General features: G+C 48.1%; 1 protein-coding gene across 9 annotated transcripts in view; it reads left to right on the forward strand.

Moving 5' to 3' along the window:
- The window catches only part of CYFIP2 (cytoplasmic FMR1 interacting protein 2), a 126,851-nt gene that overhangs the window by 18,397 nt on the left and 94,745 nt on the right, over nt 1-13,709 (forward strand). For all 9 annotated transcript variants that reach the window (XR_005019433.1, XM_036848505.1, XM_036848507.1 and 6 more), the window contains 6 exons: nt 388-477; nt 6,214-6,291; nt 7,830-7,931; nt 10,141-10,322; nt 12,177-12,273; nt 13,557-13,685. Coding sequence is in view for 8 of the 9 variants with exons in the window: in XM_036848505.1 (XP_036704400.1) it covers nt 388-477; nt 6,214-6,291; nt 7,830-7,931; nt 10,141-10,322; nt 12,177-12,273; nt 13,557-13,685 (678 nt within the window). In the remaining variant the exon portion in view is untranslated. The remainder of the gene's footprint in view (nt 1-387; nt 478-6,213; nt 6,292-7,829; nt 7,932-10,140; nt 10,323-12,176; nt 12,274-13,556; nt 13,686-13,709) is intronic.

The raw sequence follows: 13,709 nt of genomic DNA on the forward strand, positions 1-13,709 counted from the left end.
CACCCACTAGTTTGTACCTCCCATTCCCCACCACTGGTAACCACTAGTTTTTCCTCTATATCTGTGAGTCTGCTTCTTTCTAAAAAAAAAAAAACACGTCTTCACTTTTAAGAGCTATTTAGGTTTGTATGGTTTAAGCCTTTACTTCCGAGGCTCCCTGGGTGAACCTGATTACCCATGGGAAGCAGATGCAGGCCCTGGCTGTAGCCAGCTCCTGCCCAGTGGGATTCAGGGTGGGATTTCTTGGCAGAAGATGAGAGGGTGGTGTGGAGATAGATTTCCACAGAGAACTTGGGCATTTGTTGGCAGCAGTTTATTCCCTGGACACCCAGCCACCTTGGACCTGTTTTCCAACCACCACATGTTCCTGTTCTCTAATTCCTGCAGGCTAACTTTGACACAAACTTCGAGGACAGGAATGCGTTTGTCACAGGCATTGCAAGGTACATTGAGCAGGCTACAGTCCACTCCAGCATGGTAAGTCTCTGTGACCTTCAGGGACAGACGTGCCCCCTGCTGGTGGGGATGGGGCTGTGGGCAGCTTCTCTCACCAGGGGCATGTGCTGTTCCAAGACACTCTGCCTCAGATCCATCTCCTCAAGCCCATCCTCATGCCCCACCCATCCCCTCTCAGCACGTGGAGGCACACTGTTCCGTATCTTCCAGTCTTGCAAATCCTGCTCACCTTTGGGGCCTGAACTATATTCCCACTGTTCACTTCCCTGAGCTTCTCTAGCTTTGGGGGTTAACAGTTGATTAGATCCTGCCTTGTTTTATGCTTTATAGATAGATTACTGGCTGTGTGGAATTTTGACCCTTGACCAAAGCACAAAGTTTCTCAAAAAAGGTTTGGAGTAACACATTACTGGTGACCTAAATCATTCATAAAGAGGGACCAGTTGTTTGATGGGTCTTTGTCTGACCCATCTGTGAGGGTACCCTTCCTTCTTGGGCTTTCATTGATTTCATCCTCATGCATCACTGACATTTAAAGAATTCCAAATTTCTCATTCACAGGTTCTGCCTGTGGCTCAGTGGACCTTTCTCACTATATCAGCGATAGCCTAAAGCCTGTCTCACCACACCCTGCCCATTCATTCAATAAATATTGTGTACCTGGTACCTGGAGAGACCCTGCTAAATGCTGGAGAGGGGGATATGCAAGGACAGATGGGGCTGGTCTTGGTTCTCAATGAGTCAGGTAGAAATAGACAGGCTTACCATTTATTGAACATTTTCTGTGCAGATATTTTAAATGCACTGTCTTAATTAATCCTCACCTCAACCCTTTGAAGAAGGGTCTATTACAATACTCATTTTATGGGTGGGAAAAACTGAGGTCCAGAAAAGTTAAGTAACTTACTCAGGGTCCTGCCACTGACAAATGGTAGAGCTAAACTCAAATCTGTTTGACTACAAAACCTGTGCTCTAGATGGCTCTTTGCAGACAAAAATATACAAAGTTTAAAAGTAAAAGAAATGGTGAAAGTTCAAAGTCTTTAAGGGGCCCTGAGAGGGTCAGAGAAAGCTTGATGAAGGAAGTGGCTTTTGAGTAGAGCCTTGTATACTGTACACACACACACACATTATAACCATATATTATATATATATATATATACACACACACATATATATAATATATGGTTATTATATATACATAATATATATATATATATATACCATATATAAATGGTACTTTAAACTGTATAAGGTTTTCTTATACATGGTATCATTGGAACCTTATAACAGCCCTGTGACTTGCAAAGAGATCATTATACCCATTTTAGGGCTTATAACCCTAAAATGGGTTATAAGCAGGTTGCTCATGATCCCACAATTAGTAAATCACAGGGTTGAACCTAGAATCCAGGACTTAAGATTCCCAGCCCTGATCTCTTTCCACTGACCTCTGCTGTCCCGCACAATTAGAATTTTATCTGTCAGGGATGAGATGGAGAGCATCTGGCTGGTGGAAGCAGCATGAGGAAAGGCACAGAGGCAAAAGGCACAGAGACTGCCTGGGTTTGGACTGTAAAGTACATATAGGGAAATTCTTGGTGGTATTTATCAAAAATTAGATAAGGGTCAGTGCATAGAGGATGTCTTCGTTTGATAGAGCTGCCATAACAAAATACCACAGACTGGGTGGCTTAAGTAACAAATTTATTTTCTCCCAGTTCTGGAGACGAGAAGTCCAATATCAAGGTGTCAGCAGGGTTGCTTTCTCCTGAGGCCACTCCGTGACTTACAGACGGCCACCTTCTGGCTATGTCCTCACACGGTCTTTTGTCTGTGTAGGCACATGTAAGGTGTCTCTCTGTGTGTCCAAATTCTGTCAGATTCGATGAGGGTCCTTAATGGCCTCATGTTAACTTAATCATCTCTTTAAAGGCCCTGTCTCCAAATATAGTCACATTCTGAGGTCCTGAGGTTAGGACTTCAACATATGAATTTGGCGGGGGGACACAAGTCAGCCCATAATAGAGGGCTTTAATTCATTTAATCAGAAATCAGTAGCAATGGGAATTTTTCATTGATGGGAGAAATGTGAACAGAAATACACTTGAGGAATAAGTTTCATTTGTTAGTTTTGTGCAGAACAAGTGGTAGGGAGGCGTGAGTGAGGTGATAGTTAAAGTTACCTACGCTGGAGGTGTCAAGGGCCGGATGAGGGCAATGGCGTGAGGGATGGCTAAGGGGACATGGATACGAGAGGCACTGGAGGTTGACTCCGCCTGGCTTCACAGTGTGCTGGGTGCTGGGGCCCATGGGAGTGACAACGATGCTGACTGAGGTTTCCTGGAAATACCAGGTCAGGGACACCAATAGGGAAGTCAGAGGAAGGGCCGGTTTGGAGGCGGATTGTATTCGTTTTCTATTGCCGCTGTAACAGAAGATTATCACAGATTTGGTGACCTAAAACAACACAAAGTTACTTGCTTACCGTTTTTTTGGTCAGAAGCCTGGCATGGGATCTTACAGGGTTAAAATCAAGGTGTCGGCAGGCCTGCGTTGGTTTCTGAAGGCTCTAGAGGAGAATCTGTTGCCTTGTTTTTCCAGCTTCTAGAGGCTGCCCGCATTCCTTGGCTCAGCCCCCTTGCATCCAGCAGTCACACCACTCCAATCTCTGCTTCCATCCTCACAGCTCCTGGTCTGACTCTCTCGCCTCCCTCTCTCACTTATTAGGACCCTTGCCATTACACTGGGTCCACCAGATAACCCAGGATGACCTCGCCATCTCAAGGTCGCTAACTTAATTCCATCTGCAAAGTCCCTTTTGCTGTGTAAGGTATTTTCACAGGTTCTGGGGATTAGGATGCAGACATCTTTCTGGGGCCACTATTCTACCGACACAGGGATAGTGCTGATATGGTTGTAGGCAGGGTCTAAGATAGGGTGTACCATTGATGTTCGTGGATGAGGCCAAAACTTCACTTCCTCAACAATATCCTCCTTGTACCTTGCTAAATCTTTCTCTAGAGTAGCTTTATCAGCAGCAAGAGGCTTCATTAGACGTTCATCTTCTTGTATTTCTCCTGCCCACACTGGGGCAAGGTGAATCTCTCAAAGGGCAGGATAGCCAGAGAAAAGAGGAGGAAGAGGAGGAGGAGAAAGTGTGTAATCCACGTAATTGACCACCTATGAGGAACAGTCAAGGGTTCTTTGCTGGGGGGTGAGATGGGGGCTGAGTGTCCAAATAAGTGCTGAGAGGTACAGTCTGTCACTATCTGAAATTTGAACTGAACTCACATTGGGTTTAAATTGTGGACTTAACAGAATCTTATCAAGGTAAAGGACCTGAGAGATCCTTAGTCCTACAGCTGTCAACCTAGGCTGCACATTGGAATCACCTGGAAAGCATTAAAAAACACTTATGCCTGGGCCCCCTCCCCCAGAGATAATGATTTAGTTCCAGTGGAGCCCAGCCTGGGCATCAGGCGTTTTCAGTGTAGCCCAGGTGACGAATGTGCAGCCAGGGCTGAGAACCAGTGATTTAGGCCAACTCTTTGCCTCTAAATGAGAAAACCATGACATTGTCCAGATAAAAGGCGGGTCCAAGCAGAGCCAGGACCAGAACTCAAGTTTCCTGAAGCTCCATCCACCACACCATCCTGGCCTCTACATTCCAGGCATGATTATACAACAAATCTGACTGATGGTCAGCTGAACTGTCCACAAGGCAGAGTCCACATCATTCTTGTTCACTGGCCTGTTTTCAGCACATAGCACCAAGCCAGGGACCCGTGAGGGCTCAGTGCAAGGTTCACTGGATGAATGAATGGGACTATACCTGCCAGTGGGCAGTTTGGTGCTGATAAGTAGACACGTGTTCCCTATGCGTTACTGTCACTTCCCTTTTCTGACACGTGTTCTGAAGCAACGGCAGCAGGAGACCCACAGGCTTGATCTTGGTTCTCTGTGGTCTCAAGCACAACATGTTACTGATTTAAAGAGTTCTCTAAATTAAGAATTGAAAGTGTGACTCGTCAGCGACATTTGCTGTTGAAAACAAAACTTTAAAAAGTAATAAGCTCCAAATTAAATCTGATCTTGTGCTAGGAAGATATTATGAAATAGATATGATGCGTGGGATAAAAAATAGATCAGTAAAGGTTCATTTTTGTATCTGTACAAACATTCACAAAAGAGATGGTCTAGTAATACTCTTTATTGTATTTTTTGAGACATCCTTCATATAACAAAATTCACCGCTTAAAGTGTACAATTCATTGTTTTAACAGTAGATTCACAGTGTTATACAATTACCACTACTATCTAATTTCCATCACCACAAAAAGAAACCCCCAAACCTTTAGCAGTCCCTCCCAGTTCTGCTCTCCCCCAACCGCTAATCTACTTTCTGTTTCTATGGATTTGTCTATTCTGAACAGTTCATCTAAATGGATCATATAATAGGTGGCCTTTTGTGTCTGGCTTCTTTCACTTAGCGTAATGTTTTCAAAGTTCGTCCGTGTTGTAGCATGGATCAGTACTTCATTCCTTTTTACAGAAGAGTACTATTCCATTGCATGGCTATACCACATTTTATTTATCCATTCACCCGTTGGGTTGTTTCTGTTTTTTTGACTATTAGAATAATGTTGCTGTGAACAAGTGTGGAAGTTTCTGTGTGCACATATGCTTTCATTTCTCTTGGATACATACCTCAGCAGAATTGCTGGGTCATATGGTAACTCTGTGTTTAACTTTTTCAGGAACTGCCCTACTATCTTTTCCCTAGTAACACTCTTAACTCCCTTTACAGATTACCTAGCGTGTATGTATGTTTGTATTGTATTTAATTCTCATAAAATTTTCTGAGGTTGTTATTGTCATCATTATTAAACAGATGACTAAATGGAGAATTTTAGGTTAAGTGACTTCCTGAAGGCCAAAGGGCTAAGAAGTGATGAAGCTGGGATTTCAGCCCAGATATTTGGACCCTGAGATTAGGGCTGTTTCCAATGAAGCACTTACTAGGTGAGGTGAGTCATCAGATTTGTTTTTCATGCTGTTGTTAGTTTTGCCATCTGCTTTGTATTATTTTTAAAAATCTTAATCTTGATCTTAACCGTCTTCCTGCTTATGAAATAGTAAAGTGGACTCTTATAAAAGAGCAGACATTATAGTACCATGTGATGTGAAAAGCGAAAGCCCCTGTTTATCCATCCCCGCAGAGAGCTTGCTATTCATAGTTGTGGTATGTATTCCACCAAAATATTTTTCCATACACAATAATATACTCTCATAATTATTACTCTGTGTTTTTTAACCTATCCGCTGTACATACTGTTTTGCTGCTTGCTTATTTTCTTGCTAACTGTTTATCTGGAACAACTTTTGCTGTTGGAACTAGTGGATCTGCCCCTCCTTTCTGAGGTAGCCATCTGTCTTTGAAAAATGTGTCCTGCTTGTAGAGCCCTTGAGTGTCTGATGGGGATAACTTAGGCCAGTGCTTCTCAAACTTATTGTGCACCTGGGAGTGTGCGTCCCCTGGGAATTTTATTGAAATGCAGATTCAGATTCCATAGGCCCAGGGAGGGGCCTGAGACTCTGCATTTCTAATAAGCCCCCCCCACCCCCCACCGGGGTTCCTGACACTGCTGGTCCACAGACCGCACTGTGAGTCGCGACGACTGGGGGCGGGGGGCTGTTGAAAAGTCTTGTGGTGCCAGAGCAGTTTCTCCCCGCTGAGCACGTTCTACTTTTCAGAATGAAATGCTGGAGGAAGGGCACGAGTATGCGGTCATGCTATACACCTGGCGCAGCTGTTCCCGGGCCATCCCCCAGGTGAGACAGTCCTGCCCCTTCAGGGGGGGCCTCCACCCTCCACCCCACCCCTGTCCAGATTACTGACCTTCTCCAGGCAGCAGGGAGTGAGTGAAGCAGGGCCTCTTACCCAAGGGGTGCGCTGAAAACATTCAGAGAGCATCCCGTAAAACTGACACCAGCTTTTAAAAATTGCTCAGTATTATTTTACTTTGAAAGCAGTATATGCTAACTGTACAACACCCAAACCACTGCAGAAAGGTAGGAAGTAAAAAGCAAGACATCCTCACCCCTCCCTCCACCACCCAAATCCCCCACCTCCCAGCAAAGCATAATCACTGTGGATGCTTTGCTGCATATTCATCTGGCTCTCTTTCCTCAAACATCATGAATATTTCTGTGATTATTATTTTGTAAATTATTGTCATTTACAAAAGTGTGTTGTTTCCTATTTATACGGTTCTGCCACTTGAATTTTTTACACTGTATTCTTTATAACTGACTTTTTTCATGTTGACACACACAGATATTATTTTTACCGTTATCACATTATTCGTAGGTCCCACTGTAACCAAATCAACAGGCCACAGGTGTGTAAACAGAAACCATTCCTCTACCTTGCCCCCAATCCTAACCCCCAGAGGTAACTGCTTATTAACAGCTTGGTTTTTGCACCCTTTCAGTTTCTCTATACCTGTATTATATATGGATACACAAGCACACACACTGTTTTGTGTTTTGTTGAATAAAAACGGGATTAAATTACCCTTCCTGTCCTGCAGCTGTTTCCACCCCATCAGTTTACGGTAGCAATCTTTCCACCTCAGGTCAGAGATCTATCTCAATGCCCCTACCAGTTACATAATGATAGTGTATGAATGCATCATACTTTATCCATTTAATCATCGACTTCTGGATGTTTAGCTTGGTGCTACCATTTTAAGAATTTCTATACAACAGTGTGAAGAATGTCCTCGTGTTTATTACCCTTTGCTCACTCTCCAGTTTCAGTGACCTGTTAGCAGCCTTGGGTGTGTGTGCCGTGAACACATCTGCCACGGGATTCTGATGTGCTGAAAACCACTGGGCAGAGAAAATGGGCTTCTTAATGGGCCAAGTATGGCCAGGGGACTTTGTCCCAAGTGCATCCAGAGCCATGGACAGAACATTTTTCTCTGCTTAGGATCAGGCAGAGGCCCCTAATAGGAGTAGGGGGTACTGGGGTAGGAGTGGGGGAAAGGCGGCAGGACGGAGACCGTGCAGCTCAACGTAGTCGTGTGTACAGCTCATGGTCAGGGCACAGAACAGACTGAAGGGGAGGAGGGTTCTGTTCTGGGGACCAGCTGGTTTCTTTCCTGCAGCCAGTGTCTGGGGAGCAGTTCTGCCCCCGTCAGAATGTCAGGGCTACCGCAGCCTCCTCTCACTAGGTAACCATACCATTTATCATCCTAAATGAGGTGCATTCAACAGTGAAAACGGGCCCTGTTAATAAGGCAGCAGGTGTGAACCAGGACTGCCTGGGCAAACCAGGGTGTGTGAAACCCCCTGTCTCCCCACAGGTGAAATGCAACGAGCAGCCCAACCGAGTGGAGATCTATGAGAAGACAGTGGAGGTGCTGGAGCCGGAGGTCACTAAGCTCATGAAGTTCATGTACTTTCAGGTGAGGGGTCAGGGCGGGTCTGGACTAGGACACCTGAGAAGGTCCCCACACTTCTGGACACTGGTACTGGATTTCTGTGCCATGTTATTTATTCATTCGGCAAACACTTCCTAGTGCCCCGACCCACCCTGTGGTGAGCGAGACAGACAAGCCCCCTCCCTCCATATAGATTCACATTCTAGTGAGCAAACGAGTGTGTTCTGGGTGGGAGGAGAGACTGACAATGAACAATACACAACAGAACAAGTGCTGTGAATAAAATACAATTAAAGAACCTCTGGCATGGAGGGTATCTTCAACATGGATGCAGCTTTAGGGACGGCCTCCACGGAGGTGGTGTTTGAACTGAGATCTGTATGACGTGAAAGAGGCTGGCAGGTGATGACCCAGGGGCAGAGGGTTTCAGGCAGACGGAACTGCAAAGGCAAAGGCCCTGAAGCCTCAAGGAGCATGACATGTTTAAGAAATGGAACGAAGCCAGGGAGGCTGCATAGTGAGCAGGGGGAGTGAGAAAAGGTGAGGTTGGAGAGGCAGGCAGGGACCTACTCACATAGGGCACTGTAGGCCAGGAGAAGAATACCTGGATTTTCTTCAAGCACCACGGGAAGCCGCTGGAGATTTCCGGTGACACGATCTGATCGAGGCGTTCTCGCTGCTGTGTGGTTGATGGATGGGAAGTGGGGGGCAGCACAGGTGTCAGGGGCAGGAGGGGAGAAGAGTGGCAGCAGGGAGACCAGTTGGGAAGCCAAGAAGAGTGAGCATTTAAAGGAGGAAAAGAGAAAAGACAGCCAAAGCCTCCTGTGAATGAAAGGTAAGAGGGCAAGCCGGTTATTATGCTTATTTGGAAGCCATTCAGGAAGGCAGGCTGATGGCTTTAAGACCACCCTCTGCCCGGGTGGGAGTCCTGCCACACACTCTGTGCCTTCCACGTGTATTTATGAGCCTCATAAGTAGACCTGCAAGCACTGGCCCAGGGTCTGCCCTGCACCCAGCTCTGTGCTGGCCTTCTTGGGGAGGGAGATGGGAACATCTGGGGAAGGTGCAGATAGAGCCTCGAAGGCAGAGAAGCCCAGGGTTCTGTCGCATTCTGACTGTGTTCTGTTAGTTATTTCAGACCTCTGACAACTTCAGTTTTCTTACCTTGGAAAGAATGCCTATTTCACAGGTTTTCTCTAGGGATAAATGAGGTCTGCTTGTAAAGTGCCCCGTTTGTAGAGCCCTCATTACAGAGCAGGTTTAACAAAGGGCAGCTGCTGTTATTAACATCATGCACCTGCTTTCGAGGAACCTAAAATCTCTTTGGGAAGGTAGGTTCAAGAGAGAAAAGTTGCCCCAAAACTAAGTATGTGGTAAACTGAGGGCCTCCTGACAGGAGGTGTTTAGAGAAGGGAGGAGCTGAAATAATCTAAAACTGTGCTGTCCAGTAGCCACATAAGGCTATCTACATGAATTAAAATTAAATAAAATTTAAAATGCAGATCCTCCATCGCACTCGCCTTTTCAAGTATTCAGTATCCACATATGATGAGTGGCTATTGTATTGGGCAGAGCAGGTATGGAACATTTCCATCATCCCAGAAAGTTGTGTTAGACTCTGGAAGGAGAAAGCGTGGCTTGATCTGGTCTTTGAAGGCCTCCCTATCTCCTTTCCTTGCTTTATTTTTCTCCATAGCACCTATCACATTCTAATATAGAGAATTTGTTTATTTTGTTTTCTGTCAGCCATCACTCGAATATAAGCTCCTTCTGGTAGAGACTTGTTCTTCCGTTTTGTTCCCTGCTGTACCCCGGGGCCAAGAATGGTGCCTGGCACGTGGCAGATGCTCAGTAAACGCCCGTTTATTGGATGAATGAACCTCTTTCTCTGAGCATCCCTCTCCCTCTCCATCTCTGCCCCCTCGTTGTCTGGTGCCTCCACTGTCCTAGGTCCTGGGATACACACAGGAACAAGACAGTGCTTTCTCAGCAAGGGCGTGGTGAATGAATTCATTGGTTTGACTCACTTGGGGGCAGGTTCTGGGCTTCCCTCTAGAAATCAGCTTAGTAGTATTTCAGCACACCTCTGAGAAGGACCTCCGGGCAGGTTTGCCTTTCTCTAAATGTCCAGGCTCTGACTAGGGCCCCAGGGGAGGCCCGACCTGACCAGAGAGTGCAGCGGGGCACCCCGGCCAGGCCGCCCCGCCCTGACCCGCTGCCCCTCTGCGTGCAGCGCAGGGCCATTGAGCGCTTCTGCGGTGAGGTGAAACGGCTGTGCCACGCCGAGCGGAGGAAGGACTTTGTCTCCGAGGCCTACCTCCTGACCCTGGGCAAGTTCATCAACATGTTCGCAGTCTTGGACGAGCTGAAGAATATGAAGTGCAGTGTCAAGAACGATCACTCTGCCTACAAGAGGTCAGGGCCCCTCCCCCCCCCCATCCTCCTGGGCCGCCGGCCAGTGGCCAGCGGGAGGAGGAGGACAGAGCCCTTCTCAGAGGCCCCTTCTCGGAACCGGAACCGGGCTGGCCCGTCCGCAGACACAGTGGGGTCGGGGGCCGGCCCCTGTTTCCGCAGTTTGAGGAATGAGGTGCAGAGCTGAGTTTTGGAGAGCTGGGTCTTGGCAGGGTTTTCTGTCTCAAGGTGGAAGCAAATCCTCACTTGCCCCACCTGTGCAGCAGCAGCATTTTTCTGTGTCCCATGCGGTCTGAGATTATACTGTGATTAATATAATCATCAGATGGTCACGGGAGTCATTCTCTGCAAGAATCAGAGAGCCAGTTCAAACTGCTTATGTAAAAGAAGAGACTGCGTTGGCTCCCAGAACAGAAAAGTCCTGGCCAGCCTGATGCAGGTACTCAGGTGATACTGTTGGTCTGCTTCCCTCTACCTCTCAGCTCAGCTTCCCTCAGTATCAGCTTCATTCTCAGGCAGGCGCATGCCCTGTGTGGCCTCCAGCAGCTGTAAGCGTCCCGCCAGCCAGTGTAGCGACCCCAGCCCCTAAGGACGGAAAGAATGCTCCTCCTTGCAGATACTTTTGCAGAAGTCCCAAGGAGGACTGTCATTGCTCCAGCTTGGGTCATGCGCTGATCCCTCCATCAGACACTATACTATGAATGTGTGTGTTGGGGTGGCGCTGATGGGAGGGGTGCTCGTCCTTGGGGTCAGTTGGAGGTCAGTGTCAGCTCACAAGAAAGAAGGACTGAGGGGGGCGGAGGGGTCAGTCCTCTCCACAAATTTGGATACAGCCATCCAAAAGTGGGGGAGGGTAGGCGAAAGCAGCCAATATACTTTGTGTTGGTTGAGGCTCAGATATGCTCCAAGGTGTCTGTACACATCTCTTGGGAAGGATTTTCTGTGTCACTGCTGAAGAGGGCCCCCCTCCGGAACCAGATCCTCCCGGGGCTCCATGGTAACTGGAGAAAACAGACAACATACGGATCCTCACCGTTTTATCCTCCTGAGTGAATTGAAACCTGGGAGTACCCAGAAGACAGAGCCTCGTTCAGAAATGGCAATTTCACAAAGATTCCATAGGCAGCTAGCTCATGGTACAGTATCCTCCCCACAAATTCTCCCCAGATTTGGCCAACTCCTTCCAACATGGTCACAGCCGACATGCTCTGTGGACCGGCTAGGGTCATGAGCAAAACAGGTGTCTTGTCTGTGTTCCACGGTCCATCGTGACACGGGCTGCACCACCTCCACCTCCAGGTCAGGCTGGAGAAGTCCCAGTGCTGTGGTTTTCTCCCTTTAAGTCCCGCTGTGTTCCCCACACCCATCATCCCTTCACCTGTAATCCCATCAGGTTAAATAGACTTTGGTTTTCCATACAATGTTTAGAAACATTGAGGTTTTCCTATAAATAACATAATACGCAATGAAAACAAAACATCCTGCTGCCTGCGATTCTTCTCCGTGACTTACTGTGCAGTTTCACTGGAGATCACTGTGAGGCACAGGGATGCCCGTTTCACTCTGTCCTACCACAAGCTGGTTGACGGGATGCTAGCTGCCCTTAAACTTTCCTGGTGTTTGAGCTTCAGTGCGTTCTTGCCTCCTAATTTCAGATACCCTTATTACAAGGGTGCAGACAGCTCCTAATGAAATGACTCCAGAACACGCTCTCCTTTGACGTTAGAGTCACTTGTGATGTTCAGAGCCCCTTAGCCTCAGGGACAGTGTATCCGGGTTAGCTGAGAGATGGGGCCCATGAGGCCCGGCAGAGGCCGGCTGTGCTTGAGCATCCCTCTCTGCAACACCCCGTCCCAGGGCGGCGCAGTTCCTGAGGAAGATGGCGGACCCCCAGTCTATCCAGGAGTCCCAGAACCTGTCCATGTTCCTGGCCAACCACAACAGGATCACCCAGGTGATGGCAAACCCATGTTAGTCCTGGCCTGGCATCCCGCGATGCAGGCCAGGGCCTGGAGGTTGGGGGGGCCCACGAGCAGAAGAGCTCTGTCCAGATCATCCGTCCCCTTTGCCCTACTCAGGCTTTAAGCTGAAGACTTAAGTCTCCCCTCCCAACCACAGATGGTCCTTTCACCCTCTCCGGAGTTTGTTCTCTGAAAACCTTCTAGCCAGTGTTCTGCCCCTGCATAGGTATAGATTGAGAGCTTGGGTTCTGGAGTTAGACCGCCTTGTTTTCTCATCCTAGACCCTCCACTGACCCACTGTGAGGCCTTGGGCAAGGTCTAAGCCTCAGTTTCCTCGCCTGTAAAATGGGGCTGTTGTTTTGCCACTCATAGGACAGTGGTGAGAAATAAATGAGATACTATATAAAAAGCCCTTAACGTGTAGAGCCTGATAGAGAGCAAGGACATAAAAAGATGTAGTCATAGTTACTGCCGCCGCTTTGCCAGGGTATTCCCACTCAGCTGTGGCTCTCACGCTCTGCCTGACTTAAAATAACCTGTCTTGTGCATCTGTCAATTCAACCTAAACAGGCACCAGCAGGAATGTCAGCAGGACCCAGGCCTAAACTTGAGAGGGGCTTTCAATCTTCAAAGGGTTTCCGGGCTAAAATCTTTCTCAGGGCTTCACTGGGCCTTCCCTGCTCTGTGTTACCTGCAGAAGGCTCCTCAGTGTTGAGGCTTCAGGTTTTTTCCCGGGGACCCAGCCCCACGCCTGAGCCCCATGCACACCCTGCCGTGGGCCAGTGTGTCCCTTTGCAGAGAAAGGGCCTGGGGTGGAGACCTCAGGCCTTCTTGTACAGGAAATGTCTTTGTACTGCTGTGTCCTGCCGGGAGGGAGACACCTTGCTGGCCCAGCTCTCCTCCACTGGGCTTGGTCTTCCCACCATCATCTGAGAAGATGTCTTGGGCTCAGTCCACATTCTCAAAGCTAAGCTGAGATTACCACCGGCCTAGCTGAACTGCTTTCAGCTCAGCCCAATAAAGCACTTTCTAACCATCAGAACTGCCAGGAAATACAGTGGAAGGCCCCAAGGGGAGCAGGTCCCTGCCATGGGAGATGTGCAGGAGCTCTGACCAAGCACTGTGGGCACGTTGAGGAGAGGCTGCAGGCTCCCCTCCACCTGGGGCGGTCAGTGAGGCCGGGCACTGTCCCAGGGCCCAGCCGTGGCCCATCCTGGGTGGTGTGTGTGTGAGGATGCAGGACAGGGGCTAACCAGAGGGGGGCACTGCTGTTTAGTGTCTCCACCAGCAACTGGAAGTGATCCCAGGCTATGAGGAGCTGCTGGCCGACATTGTCAACATCTGTGTGGATTACTACGAGAACAAGATGTATCTGACCCCCAGTGAGAAGCACATGCTCCTCAAGGTACAGCTCCCTCGGTCACGCACC

Source organism: Balaenoptera musculus, chromosome 3, assembly GCF_009873245.2.
Source record: "Balaenoptera musculus isolate JJ_BM4_2016_0621 chromosome 3, mBalMus1.pri.v3, whole genome shotgun sequence".
NCBI lineage: Eukaryota > Metazoa > Chordata > Mammalia > Artiodactyla > Balaenopteridae > Balaenoptera > Balaenoptera musculus.